At 40.7% G+C, this 20,431-nt stretch overlaps 1 protein-coding gene across 3 annotated transcripts in view; it reads left to right on the forward strand.

The window, feature by feature from the left end:
* The window catches only part of Atl1 (atlastin GTPase 1), a 73,868-nt gene that overhangs the window by 40,456 nt on the left and 12,981 nt on the right, over window positions 1-20,431 (forward strand). For all 3 annotated transcript variants that reach the window (XM_021202110.2, XM_029540940.1, XM_029540939.1), the window contains 6 exons: window positions 280-414; window positions 852-956; window positions 3,355-3,405; window positions 5,429-5,485; window positions 15,466-15,558; window positions 16,714-16,852. In XM_021202110.2, the coding sequence (XP_021057769.1) occupies window positions 280-414; window positions 852-956; window positions 3,355-3,405; window positions 5,429-5,485; window positions 15,466-15,558; window positions 16,714-16,852 (580 nt within the window). The remainder of the gene's footprint in view (window positions 1-279; window positions 415-851; window positions 957-3,354; window positions 3,406-5,428; window positions 5,486-15,465; window positions 15,559-16,713; window positions 16,853-20,431) is intronic.

Below are 20,431 nucleotides of genomic sequence, written 5' to 3' on the forward strand. Positions count from 1 at the left end.
GACTGTTCTTCAGAAGGTTCTGAGTTCAATTCCCAGCAACCACATGGTGGCTCACAACAATCTGTAACGAGATCTGACGCCCTCTTCTGGTTTATCTAAAGGCAGCTACAGTGTATAATAATATGTTTAATAATAAATATGTGTGTGATATATGTATAGTAATAAATATATGTATAATAATATATGTATAATAATAAATAAATCTTTTTTTAAAAGGATAAGAGGATAAACTATACATGCATATCCAGTTCTGAGTCATAGACTTTATTAAATTTATAGGAATCTGTTGACTGGGTTGGTGATTACAATGAACCTTTGACTGGATTTTCATGGAGAGGTGGATCTGAACGAGAAACCACAGGAATCCAGATATGGAGTGAAGTTTTCCTCATCAATAAGCTTGATGGTAAAAAGGTATGTACTTTTTAAATAAAATTAATTTTTTATTTTCAATGGTAACTTTGAAATGGTCTTTTGAAAATTGACTTGTCTATTTTACATAATGCTATAAGGGTCAGAGTATTGTCCTATTGAATGATCCCTGTTTAACTCTTTAGTGATCCCCGGAGACAAAAATCATAATAAAGACAAAATAACAGATAACAAGCTGATATTTTTACATTGTCTCAATATTAGGTTTTTATCTTAGATAATCAGGGAAAATTAAAAGTGACTGTACCCAGCAGCTAATTCATATCCTTTTATTCTATGTGGTATTCATAGCATATACAAGAAGTTCCTTTTAAGTATTCATTGATAATAGATGTTTTTAGTTCTTTTGTTATTAATGTCATGATAACCCTGGTACCCTGGACGTCCTGTACAATGTAATATACTCTACTTTCCTGTAGGTTGCGGTGTTACTGATGGATACTCAGGGAACCTTTGACAGTCAGTCAACTTTGAGAGATTCGGCCACAGTATTTGCCCTTAGCACAATGATAAGCTCAATACAGGTATGAAATAAAACAAATCTATCTGTGGATGTTCCTTTAGAATTCATGAATAGTGTTTGTACATACATGTGTCAATGAGACAGAATCGCAAACCATGTGTGTTCTCAGTCAGCTCCATATGAATAGCCATTGTCACTATAGGCTATGGGAGTCTAGACATAAATAGCCATTGTCACTATAGGCTGTGGGAGGCTAGACATAAATAGCCATTGTCACTATAGGCTGTGGGAGGCTAGATATGAATAGCCATTGTCACTATAGGCTGTGGGAGTCTAGCCAGTTATCAGTTTCTACATTGGCTGCTTTAGTCCAAAGTGACTTTATTACTGTTACTTTTTTCTGTTAAAGTTTAGAATAAATTAAAATAATAAATTTTATAGCTAGGGTTATAGCTCACTTGGTGGAGTGTTTGCCTTGCATTTACAAGGTCCTGGATTCAATCCCCAGCACCATATAAACCAGGTGTGGTGGAGAATGTCTGTTATTCTGTACTGAGGAAATGGAAGCAGGAAGATCAAGAATTTAAAGTCATCTTTGGTTATACAATGAGACTGAGAGGCTAGCCTGGTCTACATGTTACCTTGTCTCAAAAAAAGAAAAGTGCTATAGCTCAGCAGGTGTAAGTGCTTGCTGTATAAATGTTAACCTGACTCAATCTCCAAAATGCACGCAAAGGTGGACACAGAACAGACCCACGGAGCTGCCCTCTGACCTCCGCACTCAGGTCACAGCACACTCCCCTATGTTCACATACCACACATACCAACAAAAATAAATAAGCCAACTTAAAAATCTTACATGCAGATTGGGGACAATCTATTATAATTTATTTAGTGAAACAGGATTTATAAACATATACCGTTGTTTTACATTATCAGTGAAGTTATTTCTAAATGTAAAAGCTTTACATGTTCATAGCTTTAAAAAACAGTTTGTTTAGATGTAACAGTTACATTTATATGCAAACCATGTGTACTTAAAACTTGTCCCCCTTCTTTTGCTCTTTTTTTCTCTCTTTTTAACAGTACTATTGGGTGGGGAGGGGATTTTATGTAAATTGTTCTGAAAGTTAGCACACACTTGAAACAAGGTTAAGGACTACAGTTAAATATGTCTGCCTGTTGAAGAGAGCAGGGAGAGAAGACAGTGAAGAAACAAAGCAGAATTTTTTCAAAGGCAAAATAACTTTTAAAGGTGAGAAAGGCAAAGCAGGGTAAGTCCAGACTGTGATCATATGCAGATGGGAACCTGGAGTTACTGAGCAGGTAGCAGGGTGTCTCTGGTCAGCACCTCCCATACCGGTTCAAAGGAAGAGGAGGGGTGGACTGAACTTTTAAATAATTGAATTTAATATAAAAGTTACAGTCATAATCCATGGTTGATGCTTCAAAATAAGTCTACCTCTTGGGGCTGGAGAGATGGCTCAGAGATTAGGAGCACTTACTGCACTTGCAGAAGACCTGGGTTCAGCCCCCAGTATCACACGGTGGCTCACAGCCATCCATAATTCTAGTTAGTTCCAGTGGGTCTAACTCTCTTCTGAGTGCTGCAAGCACCTGGCACAGTGGGTGGCACACGTACACACAAAGAAAAATTCTTACACGTGAATGTAAAAAATAACTTTTAAAGGATTGCCATAAGAAAGCTTATCTATGAAACACAGGTTATTACTGCAATTCAAAAACCTGCTTCTTCAATGAATCTTTAAAGTACAGACTCCATATCTGTTTTCTTTAAAATCAATAGAAAAGATCATTTGTACAAGCTAATTAAAACCAGTTTAACTTTGCTTTTACCACTCATTATTTACTACTTATATTTGACCTGAAAACATTGAATCTTTTTATAGAAAGTCTGTCAAGTAATAGCTATTTCAAATTATTACCTGAGAAATTACATTATTTAAATAAGTACAAATGGATACTATTTGTGTCAATATGTAAACATATACATAACATGAATTTATCTTTAAAGTTACTAATGTTATCGCCTCGAGAAAAATGAAAAGAAAACACACGGTGTCAACTTAATGCTGTGCTGTAGTGGAAGAAAGAGGCAGGAACCTAAAATTGGGAGCATGGCATTTGGAACCTAACTGTGTGCAGGGGCTTTCTGTGGATATAAGCAAATCAATACATTATGAGGAGGGGATTATCATTTTCCAAACAATTTTCCAGTTGGGCAGGAAGACCCACTTCTGTAAACCCTGCTTCTTTGAGGGACTAAGGCAGGAAGACTTCAGGTTTGAGCACTATGATGAAACCTCCTTTCTTGGGTCTCATAACTGTATATAAGAGAGTTGGTTGTATAATAACTGACATTCCTAAAAACAGCACAACGAAGTTCTTATAACAATATGGATTTTTCTCTCACCCTGACTTGCTGTCCCACCATCAAGGTCTACAACTTGTCGCAGAATGTCCAGGAGGACGATCTCCAGCATCTGCAGGTGAGAGCCCTTTCTGTGTATCGCTGGCCTGGGGACATGCACCAGAATTGTGGGGGACTTCAGACACATGACCACACAAGGGTCATCCTGATGCCAGATGTCTTGTTCAGTCATGTATGGCTCTGTCCTTTCTAATTCGGTTTCCATATCCCTTTGTTTCTAAACCTGTTTGTTCCCAGTGTTGAATATTTAAAAGTATATGGCAAATCAAAGTGGACAAAGAATCTTCAGTGTAAAGAGTCTCTGAATTCCAATGTCAAATCTTAAGGTTAAGAATTCGATAACTTGTTGGTATTGTCTGTGTAAGTCAGATGTTTTCCTTGTGGACCTTGTGGCTCAGAACTGTTAGAGAGGGTGTGAGGACAGCTCGGAACTTGACTTGATCCGATCTAATTAACCTTCATGACTTAGAAATGAGGAGGGGGAGCCTGAGAAAATACGTGGCTTGGCGAGGCTCCTGTGCCCACTCAGTGATAGAACTGGTTAAGAACACGTGGCTGGTCCTGTCTTCTTCAACTCACCAAGAAGTTGGAGTCTCAAGTAGAAGAGTAGATGTGCTCTAGAGATGTTTTCATGTATGCAGTGTAGTATTCTCTTCTGTGTCCGCTCAAGTTGTTCTTGAGTAGGTAGCAAGTCTTCTATTTTTCCAATAGCTCTCTTTCTATGTGGTTTACATAAAATTTTACCTATTACATGTATCAAGCCCATGTCGTGAAATGTGAAACCTTACTAGACACCAAGGACAGTAGAGCAAAGTAACCCATGGCATTGGACACACCACGTGGAGTTCCTCCCAGCATTGCTCCCTTGCATATTCTGTACCTCACACTGATCATTTATGACAGGATATTTTGACCATTTAAATTTTTTCCTGTAAATGACAATACCTTCCTCTGAAGTACTATAAATTCAGGTTATGTCAGTACACAAGTGTGATAATAGTGTACAATCTCTGGACCTTTTAGACATACCCAGACTTTGAGCTCACTACTCCAAGTATCTAATAATTATCCTTTGCTTCTTGATTTTTACTACCCTGTATGGATGGCAGAATGAAGCTGGGGTGCTATTGTAGAGGAGCAAGGGGTGGGTATCAGCATTGTCCCTCAACTCCACAAGCTGGGTGGCTTAGCTTATCAGCTAATGTGTGAGAGAAGCTCAGCCCATGCTATGTGGGAGAACACTGAGCCAGCCTGGAGCCCCATCACTCATCTCCCAAAAGTTTGCATTTGTCCAAAAAAAAAAAAAAAACCCAAAATAAAACCCATCTCCTCATGCTTCGTGTTCTTAACTGTAAGCAATAGAAGAAGAAGAAGAAGAAGAAGAAGAAGAAGAAGAAGAAGAAGAAGAAGAAGAAGAAGAAGAAGAAGAAGAAGAAGAAGAAGAAGAAGAAGAAGAANAAGAAGAAGAAGAAGAAGAAGAAGAAGAAGAAGAAGAAGAAGAAGAAGAAGAAGAAGAAGAAGAAGAAGAAGAAGAAGAAGAAGAAGAAGACAGTTCATTTAATTTCCAACTTTTAAAACCAAATGCCAAATTTTGTAACCCAGGTTGTTGTACCTTTAAATGTCCTTGGACTACATATATTATGTATTGTGTACATGTGTTATGGCCCTTTAAGCCAAGGTAAGTCCTACATGTGGGAAGTCATTTCACATGTGCTTCCTTTCTACATTTGTTTTATTAAACACATGAGTTTTAGGGCTGGGTTCTACCTTTGGAGCAAGTGTTCAGCACTCAGTGCTCACTGTTGCTTGCACACATGAAGCACACATGGAGAAGAAAGAGAGACAGGTTTAAAGTGGGAGTTTCTTCTTACAGTGTACTATGTTTGTAATTTTTAGATATGTAATCACTATAGCTCTGCTTTATATAATGAATGTTTTTTTTTCCTGAGATTATTATATAATCTCAGTGCTGTAGCATGCTGTTACAGCTGAGGAATGAATAGAAGAAACTCAACAAGTAAACGAATCTCATCTCTCTCCTCTCCCTCCCCATCCTCTCTCTCTCTCGGATCTCCTTCCAGCTTTTCACTGAGTATGGCAGGTTAGCAATGGAAGAAACATTCCTGAAGCCTTTCCAGGTGGGTAAAAGTTGAAGGATGGAGAATTCTTACTGGATTTTTCCGGAATCCATAGCTATGATTTTAATCAGGGTCATGGTTTTTCCCTTGATTTATTTCATTTAAGAAGCAGTTATAGGCTGGTGTGGTGATGCTTGTCTTTAATCCCAGCCTAGGAAGACAGGGGATTTCTGTGGGCTCAAGGCAGGAAGATTGCTATGAATACGAAACAGATGGATGTCTCTGACTTCAGGGCCAGCCTGATGTACACTGGGCATTACCAAGGCCAGCCAGAGCTATGTGGTGAGGAAGAGGCCCTGTCTCAGAAGTAAGAAAAGGAGGAGTTTTAATTTCCTATTCCATGCTATTTGGTATGAAGATGAGATAGATGTTGGAAAGTAAAAATGTGGGCTTAGATATCTGACTTGTATGAGATACCAGCTTTTCCTTGACTTTAGTTGACTGACACCAGAGAGGGCACTGGGGAAGAGGCTTTTCAAGTTCCCTTCCTTAGTGTTAACCTCTCTCCCTGTCTGAGTGCACCAGCAACCAGCCAGGCTGCTGCTGGTGTAACCACTGTGTTAGGGGTCTAAAGAGTTGCTTGTGTTCATCCCTTCAGCTCTCAGACCTTTGAAACACCAGATCCCAAAGAATTAAAAACATCCAATTAAAAAAAATCCCATGCTGGAGGAAGAAAAAATTGAAGTCATGCCAGCAAGAGGAGGAACTAGCCTCCTAGGAAGAGAGTTCACAGAGTTCTGGCAACATATTGGAGCCCCTTCCAGGACTGATAGTCAAGGCTGTGGTGGGCCAGTAACAGGCAGGATTGTGCTTTTCCAGGACTGCTTAACTGTGCATAGTTCTTATCTTATATTTAAACCTAAACCTCTCAGTACTTCACAATAGGCTTGGGGTGAGGTCACTGGACCCTTTTATTTGTTCCCCTTTCCGGAGTAGCCACACTGAATAAGTTCCCTTTCTCTTTGTTTTGTCTATTACTGACATACTGAGAGGATGAAAGCTGGCCAGACTTGCCCTAAAAACTCGAGTAACACTGGGATCAGTGGCTAACATCAAGGTAACATCCGAGCTTGGCTTAAGCTCTGTCGGTTACTGCTACAGTCCTTCAAATTCTGTCCTTTACAAGGTCAAGAGTTAGAATTGAGTTGGATACCCTTCAGACAGTGCCTGGGGGAAGAAGCAGTTTCCATACCATCTAAAAGCTAACTCCTTCAGCCTAAGCTTGTCAAAGGAAGCCATAGCTAGGCCCCAGATAGGTATAACATCCAAGGTGGGTCCTAATGCGATAGGAATATGAGCCACAGGGTAAACAATGACTGACAAGGGCCCACAAAGTGAGAAGCTCTTGTGGCAAACAGTACACTGACACGAGCTGTCCATTTTCTATGGCCAAATGACAAGTGATCTTAAATGACTGACAGTTGTGAGGGTGGGGATCTGGGGTGGCTTCAGTGTGTACATGTGACTTGGAGGTCTCCTATCAGATTGCATTCAAGATGTCCAGGAGATATTTCCTGGAAGAGTTTAGCGGAGGATTCTTTAGGAGCAGTCTCAATTTGGCCCCTGAAGTCCAGGCAAGGGTAGAAGAGGTGTTGAGAGAAAACAAAACCAATCCTGCTTTAAAATCTTCAACGTGGGTCACAATGCTTTCTGTGCTTTTGTGTTTCTTTTTGATTCATCTGTTAGGTGGCATTGAAGTATTGAATGACAGCTGGAATATTTCTTTGATTTTTCTACTCTCAGAACTGATGATTAGATTGTAAATTCTAGAAACAGACCTCAAGTCACTGTTCCTAACACATGACCAGATAAATCAATAGGAAGACACACACACACACACACACACACACACACACACACACACACGGCGGGGGGGGGGAACAGACAGACAGACAGACAGACAGACAGGTATTATGTCTTTGGTTAAGAAAAATGCCAGTGTTCTAAAAACAAATCTTTTGTGATTCCTGCTTATTGGTGAACCATGTAGAGGTTATGAAGTATCAGTAAGAAGAAAGTCTGGGGGCTGATGAAATGGCTCAGTCAGCTAAGTGCTTGCTCTGAGATGTGCTTCCTACAGCCAGTGCTGGGCATGTGGAGACAGGCCACTCCTGGCAGCGTGAGAACCAGCTCGTTTACTTGGACAGTTCTGGGCCAGTACAAGACCCTGTCTCAAAAATCAAGTGAACAGCTCCTGAGAAATGACACCGAAGCTGTTTGCTGGTTTCTACATGCATGTTAACACATTTGCAACTCACCACCACACAGAAACACATGTACCTGCACATGCACTAACATACACCAAACACATACATTTAAACAAGCAAGCAAGCAAACAAACTAAACAAAACAAAAAACTTGTGAGACTGGAGAAATGACTCAGTTCTCCCATGAAGAACTTCTGCTGCTCTTCCTGAGGACATGGGTTCTGTTCCCAGCACCCACAGTTGTGGCTCACAACTATGTATAACTCCAGTTCCAGAGGCTCCAACTACCTCTGTTGACATCCCTGGGTATTGCATGCACATGATACCAAGGCATAAATGCAGGCAAAACCATTTATATGAGCCGGACGTGGTGGCGCACGCCTTTAATCCCAGCACTCGGGAGGCAGAGGCAGGCGGATTTCTGAGTTCGAGGCCAGCCTGGTCTACAGAGTGAGTTCCAGGACAGCCAGGGCTACACAGAGAAACCCTGTCTCGAAAACAAAACAAAACAACAAAAAAACCATTTATATACATAAATTAAAAAAAAACAGTTTTGACTAAATGAATCAACAATGGCTTCTTAAATATTAAAGGATGAGTTTTTAATCTATTTGAAATTGAAATAAGAACCTTATTAAGCAGTACATCCAAAGCCTTTGAATAAAATTTGAGATTAAAGCAACTAAATTCAGAACAAAAGGATACTGTGCATCATATAATTAAAAGGGAAGAGGCAAATATATATAATACATGCATTATACACATATATAATAAAAAATACTATAACAAGGTGCTCAGGACATATTAGTGACATAATTCATATTTAGAGTAGAAAAAATACCTAAGAATGAGGCTGGAGAGATGACTCTGCGGTTAAGGGCACTGGCTGTTCTAGAAGACTCAAGTTTTATTCCCAGTATGTAAATGGTGTTTCACAACCATCTGAAATGCCAGCCCCAGGGGATTCCATACTGTCTTCTAGCTCCTGTGGGTGCCAGACACTTGAGTGGTTCTCAGACATACGTATAGGCAAAATGCTCATGTGTATAAAATAATTTTTAAAATAGAAAATAACAGCATAAAATAGCTTTTAGATGGTATTTCAGTTTACTTAACAAATTGTAATAACTGTTCCTTGCAAGCCCCAAGAAGCAAACTATCAGCAGAGATACAGAGATTACAATCTATGGTAAAAGATAATGAGATCTCTCTGAGTAACCTTGCTTATTTTTCTATTGTTTTAGCCACTACAAGCACTCCCATAGTAAGTATAGCAATCCAGCAGGAGCCATTTGATGTTATCTGTTCCATAAATAACAAGGTTCTTTACATTAACTGTATCTTTTTTTTAAAGATTTATTTATTTATTATATGTAAGTACACTGTAGCTGTCTTCAGACACTCCAGAAGAGGGCGTCAGATCTTGTTATGAATGGTTATGAGCCACCATGTGGTTGCTGGGATTTGAACTCACGACCTTTGGAAGAGCAGTCGGGTGCTCTTACCCCCTGAGCCATCTCATCAGCCCCCACATTAACTGTATCTTTAAAAGGTGAAGTTGAAAGGTTTCTTTTGATCAAAATCAATGTCTAATTCCTGAGACCCTGGTGAAAATCTCTGACCACATGTGAGGGGTGAGTTATCACTGTTGATGGCTGTGAAGGTTGCTTCCTTGGTCATTTGAGCTTTCATGAGCCATTCCTGGCTCCACACTGATCTGCACTGGATGAACAAATCCTTGGATCTGGGTCTGTGTGACTAATTGGAGGTATTTTTTAGATTATCAGATGTTATTTAAAGTTCATTCTAAATCCAACTTCAAGCAATTCTGAATTTACTAATGTTCTCAGGTAAATGTAGCCACTGGTTTCTTGTGGCTCTCACAGAGCATGTTACTCATAATCTCTCAGACTGGGCTTTGATGGCAATAACAGTGTTTATCATTGGATCCATCCTGAGAAGATCCTCTCTTCAACTGGAGGGCTCCAAGATGCCCTCTGTTTTACCATTAAATGCTCTCCTTGGCTGTCACAGTCCCAGAGCTTACTATTTAGCCAGTTTATACCCTCTAGTTATTTAGGTTACAAAGAAGTAGAACTATTCCTCAACTGATTAACAGTCTCAAGATTTACTTGGGTCAATATTGTATATGCTGATGCAAGTCAATATGGCAGATGTGTTTAGTAGCCAGTCTAAAAAAGCTTATATAGCTGTCATAAACTTAAAGAGTGGCCATGGTATTTCTGAACCCTGATCTCTTTAGGCCAGACCTCTAAGTATACCTGCTGGCTTCTAGGCCTTTCTGAGCCTGGTGACCAGAGACAGGTGGGAAGTGCTTGTACTGTGCATACCCAGCAGACAGCATCTACAGCAAATTAGATGCTCTAATTAGAAATTTAGAGGCATTAAATTCTTAAAAAGAAAAAGCTTTTCTGGGCTGAGCATCACTCGTTCTCGGAGGCCTTGACTCTTTCTCAGATGTCTCGAAAAACAAAAACAAACAAACAAAAGCAAACAAAAAATCAAGATCACAGTCTGAAATTCACTGACTCTAGAGTGCTGCCCCTCAGTTCATCTTGCTGTCTAGAACTCCCCACCCTGTATTCTCTCTGCTCAGTTTCTCTCTAGCAGATGTGCTCTCTGTGGAGTTCTTTCTTTGCAATAACCTCTGAGGAAGCTCCTCTCTTGAAGGGCCTCATAGCAAAGGAAAGGCTACACTGCCAAAGTCTACTTAAAATAGCTGGCTCAGAGGCTGTGGAAGTTGTATTTAAACCTTGGTCCAGAGCTGAGTTTTAAGAAATTTTATGTAGTTCCAGAAGACAGAAATGGGCTGTAGATTTCTTCAGTATTTTAGTAGATATGCACTGGCTGCTTTCCAACTAGTCTTCGAGGCTTTTCCCCACTTTTTCCTCTATCAGTTTCAGTGTCTCTGGTTTTATGTGGAGGTCTTTGATCCACTTAGACTTGAGCTTTGTACAAGAAGATAAAAATGGGTCAATTCTCATTCTTCTACATGATAACCGCCAGTTGTGCCAGCACCACTTGTTGAAAATGCTGTCCTTTTTCCACTGGATGGTTTTAGCTCCCTTGTCAAAGATCAAGTGACCATAGGTGTGTGGATTCATTTCTGGGTCTTCAATTCTATTCCATTGATCTACCTGTCTGTCGCTGTACCAGTACCATGCAGTTTTTATCACAATTGCTCTGTAGTACAGTTTAAGGTCAGACATGGTGATTCCACCAGAGGTTCTATTACTGTTAAGAATGGTTTTTGCTATCCTAGGTTTTTTATTATTCCAGATGAATTTGCAAATCGCCCTTTCTAACTCAGTGAAGAATTGGGTTGGAATTTTGATGGGGATTGCATTGAATCTGTAGATTGCTTTTGGAAGGATAGCCATTTTGATTATGTTAATCCTGCCAATCCATGAGCATGGGAGATCTTTCCATCTTCTGAGATCTTCTTCAATTTCTTTCTTCAGAGACTTGAAGTTCTTATCATACAGATCTTTCATGTCCTTAGTTAGAGTCACACCAAGATATTTTATATTATTTGTGACTATTGTGAAGGGTGTTGTTTCCCTAATTTCTTTCTCAGCCTGTTTATCCTTCGTGTAGAGGAAGGCTACTGATTTATTTGAGTTAATTTTTTATCCAGCTACTGCACTGAAGCTGTTTATCAGGTTTAGGAGCTCTCTGGTGGATTTTTTAGGGTCACTTATGTATACCATCATATCATCTGCAATAATGATATTTTGACTTCTTCCTTACCAATTTGTATCCCCTTGATCTCCTTTTGTTGTCGGATTGCTCTGGCTAGGACTTCAAGTACTATATTGAATAGGTAGGGAGAAAGTGGGCAGCCTTGTCTAGTCCCTGATTTTAGTGCAATTGCTTCGAGTTTCTCTCCATTTACTTTGATGTTGGCTACTGGTTTGCTGTATATTGCTTTTATTATGTTTAGGTAGGGGCCTTGAATTCCTGCTCTTTCCAAGACTTTTATCATGAAGGGGTGTTGGATTTTGTCAAATGCTTTCTCAGCATCTAACAAGATGATCGTGTGGTTTTTGTCTGTGAGTTTGTTTATGTAGTGGATTACATTGATGGATTTCCGTATATTAAACCATCCATGCATCCCTGGGATGAACCTACTTGGTCATGATGGATGATTGTTTTGATGTATTCTTGGATTTGGTTTGCGAGGATTTTATTGTGAACTTTTGCATCGATATTCATGAGGTAAATTGGTCTGAAGTTCTCTTTCTTTGTTGGATCTTTGTGTGGTTTAGGTATCAGAGTAATTGTGGCTTCATAGAATGAATTGGTTAGAGTACCTTCTGTTTCTATTTTGTGGAATACTTTGAGGAGAGTTGGAATTAGGTCTTCTTTGAAAGTCTGATAGAACTCTGCACTAAACCCATCTGGTCCTGGGCTTTTTTTGGTTGGGAGACTATTAATGACTGCTTCTATTTCTTTAGCGGAATGGGACTGTTTAGATTGTTAATCTGATCCTGATTTAACTTTGGTACTAGTCTACTAGTTAAACCCTCAGGTGGAAACAATGGTTAGGCCAGGTGTAGTGGGGAAATGCCTTTAAAACCTGTAGTGGGAGCAGAGGCAGGCAGGTCTCTATAAGTTCAAGGCCACCTGGTCTACATATTGGGTTCCAAGCCAGCCAAGGCTACATAGTGAGATAGTGAGATCCTGTATTTAAAACAATAACAACAACAATAACAACAACAACAACAACAACAACAACACAGGAGAGAGAGAGAGAGAGAGAGAGAGAGAGAGAGAGAGAGAGAGAGAGAGAGAGATGGATAAAAGCATCAAAAAGCATTTAGCATTGAGAGCCTTCCATCAAGCATCAAGTCAAGTCAGGTTCAGTGAACTCATTGTGGCTGGGGTCAGCCTGTTCTTCACCCTTGAACCACACAGCATGCTTCAACAGAACGCACACTGTAAGACCAACACTGCCCATTCTTGTCTTTATACCCACAAAATAAGATCATGTTTTCCCACAGACTGGGTCTTGCTGATGGGCTGGTTGTCACACGCTGTTGATGGGAGCAAGCTGTCGTTTATGTGGTCTTTCTAGTCTTTTTCTCTACTTGGAACACAAGTTAAAACTGAAATTGATTGATTAAACACATCAAAGACTAGTTCAGATTTTTTATTTAATCTTTTATTTATTTACACTCCAGATTTTATTCCCCCCTACCCCCATCCACCCTCCAACTGTTCCACATCCCGTACCTTCTCCCCACCCCCTGTCTCCACGAGGATGTCCCCACCACCCACCCTACCAGACCTCTAAACTCCCTGGGACCTCCAGTCTCTTAAGGGCTAGGTGCATCGTCTCTGACTGAACCCAGACCCAGCAGCCCTCTGCTGTATATGTGTTGGGGGCCTCATATCAGCTGTTATATGCTGCCTGGTTGATGGTTCAGTGTCTGAGAGATGTCGGGGGTCCAGGTTGAGATGCTGGTCCTCCTACATGGTTTCCTTCCTCCTCAGCTTCTTCCAGGTTTTCCCTAATTCAACCATTTTGACCACTGATTCTAAATCAGTTTTTCCTTCAGAGGTTATGATTAATTTCACATATTTTATAACGGATGTACACATAAATTTAGCATTAGCTTTCCAGTATTAGATTGTTTTAAGTATTTTATATGGACATCAACACATGTACTGACATATTCCATATATTGGTAACATTGATAGAGCTACCCATGTTCCTTGTACTTCAATCATTTATACTCAACTTCTTTTATTATTATTTCCAAGTTATTACTTAAGAAATGAATAGGAGACAGAAGGAAAGATGAGAGAATTCTGAGAAGGCTAAGAAGTGAAGAGTCAAACATGTCCTTAAAAGCAGGTGCCTAGGCTTACCATCAACTTTGCTCATCTGTAGCAGGACGAACATTACTCATGTAATGGAATGGTATGCCATGATGACTAGGAATGATAAAGTTATGCAACAGTATGGCAAATCTCACAAATATAATGTTGGATGAAGATAAGCAAACTAACCTATGATTTCTCAAATCAAAATAGTGGTGCCTGTTAACCAGCAGTGAGGGGACAAAGCAGGGGTTGGGGCTCCTGGAGCAGCAGACATTGTCTGTCTAGGTGCTGATTACATGGAGTGCTCAGTTTCTGAAAATATGTTAAGCCATGTCATTATACATGATTTTCTGTATAGAACATATTTTAACACAGAAGATTTTAAAGTGAGCATACAATTTGTGAACTCCTGGTAGCGAAAAATCAGTTACTTGAAACTCCTTACTATCTTAACTGTCGTCCTAAGTCTGTGGACATTTAATTTCAATTATATTTTATTGTAATGGTTTTCACTTTGGTTGTGTCATTAAGATACTCTCTTTAAAAAAAAAAAAGACTTCTCTTTCTTTTTCCCTTGCCGTACTCCTGTACATAAACTGTTTACCAAGTGTTAGCTCTGGTTGCTTTTGAGATTTGGAATGAATTTCAAAATTTCTTCTCTGGACTTTGTACTTTTGTGATAAGAAAATGAATGTTATCATTTCTATAAAAATAATAAAATAATTCAATTTAGGAAAAAGCTGGTAGAGGGCTGGCAAGGTGGTTCAAGGGTAGGGGTGCTTGCTGCTAAGGCTTATTGCCTGAGTTTAGTCTCTAGAACTCAGATGGTAGGAAGAAAGAACCAGCTGCCACCAGTTGTCCTCTCCTCTACACACATATGCATAGATACACATAGCCACACATACACAAAAAAGTTCAAAAAGAAACTTAAGAAGAAAACAAAAAGATAAAAGCTGATAGAGTGTCTTAGGGTTTCTATTCTTGTACAAATCATCATGACCAAGAAGTAAGTTGGGGAGGAAAGGGTTTATTCAGCTTACACTTCTACATTGCTGTTCATCACCAAGGAAGTCAGGACTGGAACTCAAGCAGGTCAGGAAGCAGGGGCTGATGCAGAGGCCATGGAGGGATGTTGCTTACCGGCTTGCTTCCCCTGGCTTGCTCAGCCTGCTTTCTTATAGAACCCAAGACTACCAGCCTAGGGATGGCACCACCCACAATGGGCCCTCCCACCCTTGTTTAATCACTAATTGAGAAAATGCCTTACAGCTGGATCTCATGGAGGCCTTTCCTCAAGGGGTTCTCCTTTCTCTGTAATAACTTGAGCTTGTGTCAAGTTGACACACAAAACCAGCCAGTACATAGAGTATGATTGCCAGAGGATTGTTGTGAGTTGAGGGATACCTTGGTCTACACAGTGAGTTCAACACTAGCCTGGACTACATAGTGAAATTCTCTCAAAACAAAAGTATTAATCTTTTAAAAACCACTCTGGTATCTTATGTATATATTCTGTTGTAGCTTAAAAATACAGAGAGGGAGGGATGAAGGGAAAGGGAGAGAGAGAGAGAGAGAGAGAGACAGACAGACAGACAGACAGACAGACAGACAGACAGACACTAAGGGACTCATAGGAACACACCACACAAAATCTCCTTATAGCTCCATTCAGCCAGCTTAATGGTGGGTTGTGACTGTCTCACATCTCAATGGGATGCATTCATCCTAGAGTTCGGAGGCAGCTTGCTGTTCACACGTAGGTAGGGGAAGCACAGTGATGTCATGTGAACTGCTGAGAAACTGGTAGTTGCTTTGCATGCCACAGTATGATAAGTTATGATGCAATGAGATTGTTTCTAGTAGAGAGCAGAGGCCTGCTACCTGCCGCCAAGCACTCTTACCCCCCTCTCCTACTGCTTACAGAGTCTGATATTTCTTGTTCGAGACTGGAGTTTCCCATACGAATTTTCATACGGAGCTGATGGTGGCGCCAAGTTCTTGGAAAAACGCCTCAAGGTTGGTTAGCTATTTAGGTGCATGCTGTATCCCCAGAACTAAGCCAGCGATCTCTGTCAGATGACTTCCTGAATACCCAGGAGCCACGATTTCACCTGCCCTTCATAGTATCTCTATACACAACCCAAGATAGAGCTGTAATAACCCATAGAATTGTAATTTTAAGGGTTGTCAATGATTTGATACAAATACTTCTTTGGTAGTTATAATAAAACACTAACTTGTTCCTAAAGGCAAAATTTTTATCTTGAAGACTCAAACAGTACAAGTATACAGTGTAAAGGTCTAGACGCACATTTCCTGGTAGCTTAGATAAGTGTTTCATTCTGCAGTTTCTACAGACCATTGAGCACATGTCTAAAATGGACTGTGAGTGTTTAGGGTGGTATGAAATGCCTAGCCATTCAGATGCCTGTCAAGAATTCAAGTGGCGAGCTGCTTAGTTTTGTTTGCTTGCTTGTGTTGTGTTTCGTTGGTTTAGGGGGGTTGTTTGTTTGATCAACTTCATCTAAGCTAGGGTCACCTGGGAAGAGAGAATTTCATCTGAGAAAATGCCTCCAAGAGACGGCCTGTAGGAAAGTGTGTCCAGCGTGGGGTGTGGAGGTTCTTGATGATTGGCGTGGGAGGTGAAGGCCCAGCCCACTGTGGGTGGTAGCACCCCTGGGCAGGTGGCTCTGGATTGTACAAGAAAGCAAGCTGAGCAAGGCATGAGGAGCAAGCCAGTAAACAGTATTCCTCCATGGCACATGCTTCGGACCCCACCTCTAGGTTCCTGCCTTGAGATTGTGGCCTGACTTCGCTCGGTGATGGATACAAAGTGAAGTGGAAGTAATCTTCTTCTTCCCCAATCTGCTTTGCTCATGTGCTTATCATGGCAGTAGACAGAGAGCTATGACAGGGATTTATACCAGAGTTTATACTGCTGCCGTAGACATGACCATGTGGTTTTGTCGGGAGACAGAAGCTTGTGAACTGCACTAGGCACTTGCTACACATAGATATGGCTGTATAGACAAAGCCAACCCTCTAGTCCTAGCCACAGCATGCTGTTTTATCATTATGGAAACAGACAGGCAAGCAAATATAGAATGCCACAGAAATCCTTTGTTCAGTTTATGTCCCAAGAAACTTTTAACTTGAGGATGATTTCTGCAGGTCTCAGGGAACCAGCATGAAGAACTACAGAATGTCAGGAAGCATATCCATTCCTGTTTCACCAACATTTCCTGTTTTCTCCTACCTCATCCTGGCTTAAAAGTAGCTACGAACCCAAACTTTGATGGAAAACTAAAAGGTTAGTGAGCCTCTTAATGACTACGATTGCATTGCTTTTCAGATCATGGACTCAACCCTGCAGGCTTGTGGCTTAGCTTATACACGTGTGAGGCAGAGGCAGGGAGCTGGGGATGAGGCTTGGTGCTAGAGCTCCCTTGAGTCAGCTCTGGGATCTGTGGTACTGAATGTGAAGCCAGCCCTGCCCCCACCAGCAGGCAGCACCCTCACCTCTCATCTCTGCTTTGTCAATTGCTTCTGTGTGTACTTAGCTCCCTTATTTATATTAAAATGGGGAAATATCTGTGTTTTGGAATGTTGCATTTGTTGGAATATATATTTAGGAACTGAAAGCAAACACAGAATTCAGTAATGAAATGAATCTAGACTCTTTAAAATGACTACTGAAGAATTAACAATTATAAAAAGCGAAGTCATCTCTATATAAGAACAAGGTCTTTAAAACAAAAGAATAAGCACTATGTGGTTTTCAGCTAATATCTTGTACAGAATGTACTTTGCACTAACAGAGGTTGCCTCATGCTTGGAAGGCATGGGGGTAGAGGTAAGGGCTTCAGAAATGGAGACTCACGTTCCCGAAAAAGGCAAGGCACTGTCTTTAGACATTTGCTTTTAAGTTCATTTGAAGTAGGTCCAGGTAGTTTTGACCTTTTGACTTGTGAGCCTGTCACTGAACACACTGTGAAATTCAAGCATTCTTGTCTTTATTATGACTTTTTTTGCATTGCACCAGGTGAGACAGTGAAATAACTTTTTTGTTGGTCAGCACAGTTATTGTCAAAGGAATTTTAAAGTTGACAACATATCTTGTATCAACTTTTAGAAACTAGCAGATTTGATCATCAAAAGTATTTCCCCTTGCATCCATTTATCTTTAACATTGGCAATTGATATAATAATCAAAATTCTAAATTTCTAAGTCACCAGCATTGCTTTTGTAAACATAAGAATCTTGTTGCCAGGTATTTGATTACATTATGAATCCCAAGATTGTGTTATTTACTGAAAAACCCTGTTTCTGGTTGTGGTGTAGCTCAGCCCTTAGTACACACCTTTAATTCCAAGCAATGAAGGTAATGTTAGTTTTTAGAAGGAAGCATCCGTGCTTGAAAGTGATGTCTAAGCCGGGCATGGTGGCGCACGCCTTTAATCCCAGCACTTGGGAGGCAGAGGCAGGCGGATTTCTGAGTTCAAGGCCAGCCTGGTCTATAGAGTGAGTTCCAGGACAGCCAGGACTACACAGAGAAACCCTGTCTCGAAAAAACAAAACAAAAACAAACAAACAAAAAAAAAGTGATGTCTAGTTAAGGAGAGAGAGAGAGAGAGAGAGAGAGAGAGAGAGAGAGAGAGAGAGAGCAGTTTTACCAGGACAGTTTTCCGAGACAGGTTGAAGAGAGGTGAAGACAGAATGAGCCAGAAAATGAAAGGAGTCAGACAATTAGAACATACTGCAAAGTTAGTATGAGGCCAAGCAAAGACATTCTGGAGAAGTAGAGAGAGAGAAGCCAGACGGAATCAGTCATCTTGGAGAGGAGTTTGAGCCAGAACAGCTGAGAAAGAACTAGACAGGGGTGACCTTATTCAGCAGTGAGTCTCAGGCTGAGAACAGTCTGGGCCTGGATAAGATGGTACAGAGGCTAGAAACTTCCAGGACTAGGCTTAGGTCAGCAGGCTGAGGTAGTAAGCTTTGGGGACAGTTCTCTTCAGGCAAATGATAGTTATTTTTACACCCGAATGGAGACAATAATTACCTTAGATGAATAAAAGTTAACAGTAGCCAGCAGCTGCAGCTGTGCATGGGTGAGGCACTTTGCATGCCTACACTCAGGAAGGATTAGGAAAGAAAAATCTCAGATGTACACACCTACTTTGTAATAATTTGTTCTCCATCCAGTTATATGTCCACGTAGACATTGGCAATGTGGTTGATTACAACTATCTGCCAACTGAGAGTTTGCAAACGAGCTAGTCCTGGGAAGAGAGAACTGAAAACTGGCTTCAGTTACCTTAAAAGTTCTGTTTTAATGAGGCCTGTATACATTATCAGATTGCTGCTGAATCGACCTTGTGTACACAATGCCCTACTTTATCCAAATAGTTTCTTTGGCAGTTTTGAAAATCTGTTATCTACAGTATTTTTCAATCTAATACTGAATCTATTTTTATTTTATTGAAAATAGACTTTTTTTTCTCATATAATAGATCCTAATTATGGCTTCCCTTTCCTCTTTTCCTTCCAGCTCTTTCCTACCTTCCCATCCCCCCTTTCTGTCTCTCATTGGAAAATGAATGGGCTTCTATGGGATGATAATAACAATACAAACAAACAGAAGGAAAAGAGCCCAAGAGAAAGCACAAGAAACAGACTCACCTGTTCACACACTCAGGGATCTCATACTATATACACAGAGGACTAACAGTATAAAAGTAAAGGAGAAAATACATAAATTAAGATAATATTTTTTAAAAAGAAGAGTCCTGTCATAACGTTATGAGACAGACCTCCCAAGATGCCCTGGGTCCACCCCCGTTGTCACCTACAGCTGGGCACGCAGCCTGCCCTGAAGAGTAGTTTGCTTCCACAGTGAGACTCCCTTGGAGGAAACTAAATTCTCACTTCTAAGAGGTTATCAATTAGAGATGGCCTCTGGGTTAGGGGTGGGGTATATGACTGCTTTTTTTGTAGGGTTCTGGACCCCAGCTGGTGCAGACACATGCAGGTCCTGTGTGTGTGGCCTCAGTCTCTGTGAATTCATATGTGTATCAATCATGTTGATTTAGAGGGCCTTGTTTTCTTGGTGTTCTTCCATCTTCTCTGGCTCTTACACTCCTTCTGCCTCTTCTTCCATGGATCCCCTGGGCTCTGAGGAGAGGAATTTTATGGAGAGCCCCTATTTAGAGCTGAGTGTTCCAAGGTCTTTTGCTCTCTGCATAATGACTGGCTGTGGGTCTCTATTTTTTCCATTTGCTGCAGGGGGGGAGCGTTTCTGAGGATGGCAGAACACGGTATCTATAAATATAACAGAATATCATTAAGAATTATCGTATTGCTGTTTTGGTTTTTGTCTGTTTTTTTGTGCTTTTGTTTTTAATATTTTTAGAACAATAGGACTTGGTTTTACTCTTGGTCCCTGGGTTATCTAGTCTCAGGTTCTTGGTCAACTAAGCAGTGTTGGATATAGGCCTTCAGTCAAATCAGATGTTGCTTGGTGTTTGCCCTAGCATATTTTGCAGGCAGGACACCATTGTAGACCAAAGGGTCTGTGTCTGGCCTGGTATTTTGCAGAGTACCTTCCTGAACCTAAGACACTGACATGTCTCGGAGGTGAAAGCTCTGTGTAGACCAGCGTATGATGTGGGTGTTGTTCTCAGCATTGTGCATCTGCTGTGCTAGGTTTCCACACTAGCCCTCCAGTAGCCCTTAATGTTACCTGCTTCTCCCTGACTTCCCTCCTCTTTCCACTTGATCCTCCCAATCCAGTCCCCTATCCATCTATCTGCAATATCTGCAACTTATCTATATTCTCTCTCTCTCTCTCTCTCTCTCTCTCTCTCTCTCTCTCTCTCTCTCTCTCTCTCT

This window comes from Mus pahari, chromosome 7 (assembly GCF_900095145.1).
Source record: "Mus pahari chromosome 7, PAHARI_EIJ_v1.1, whole genome shotgun sequence".
NCBI lineage: Eukaryota > Metazoa > Chordata > Mammalia > Rodentia > Muridae > Mus > Mus pahari.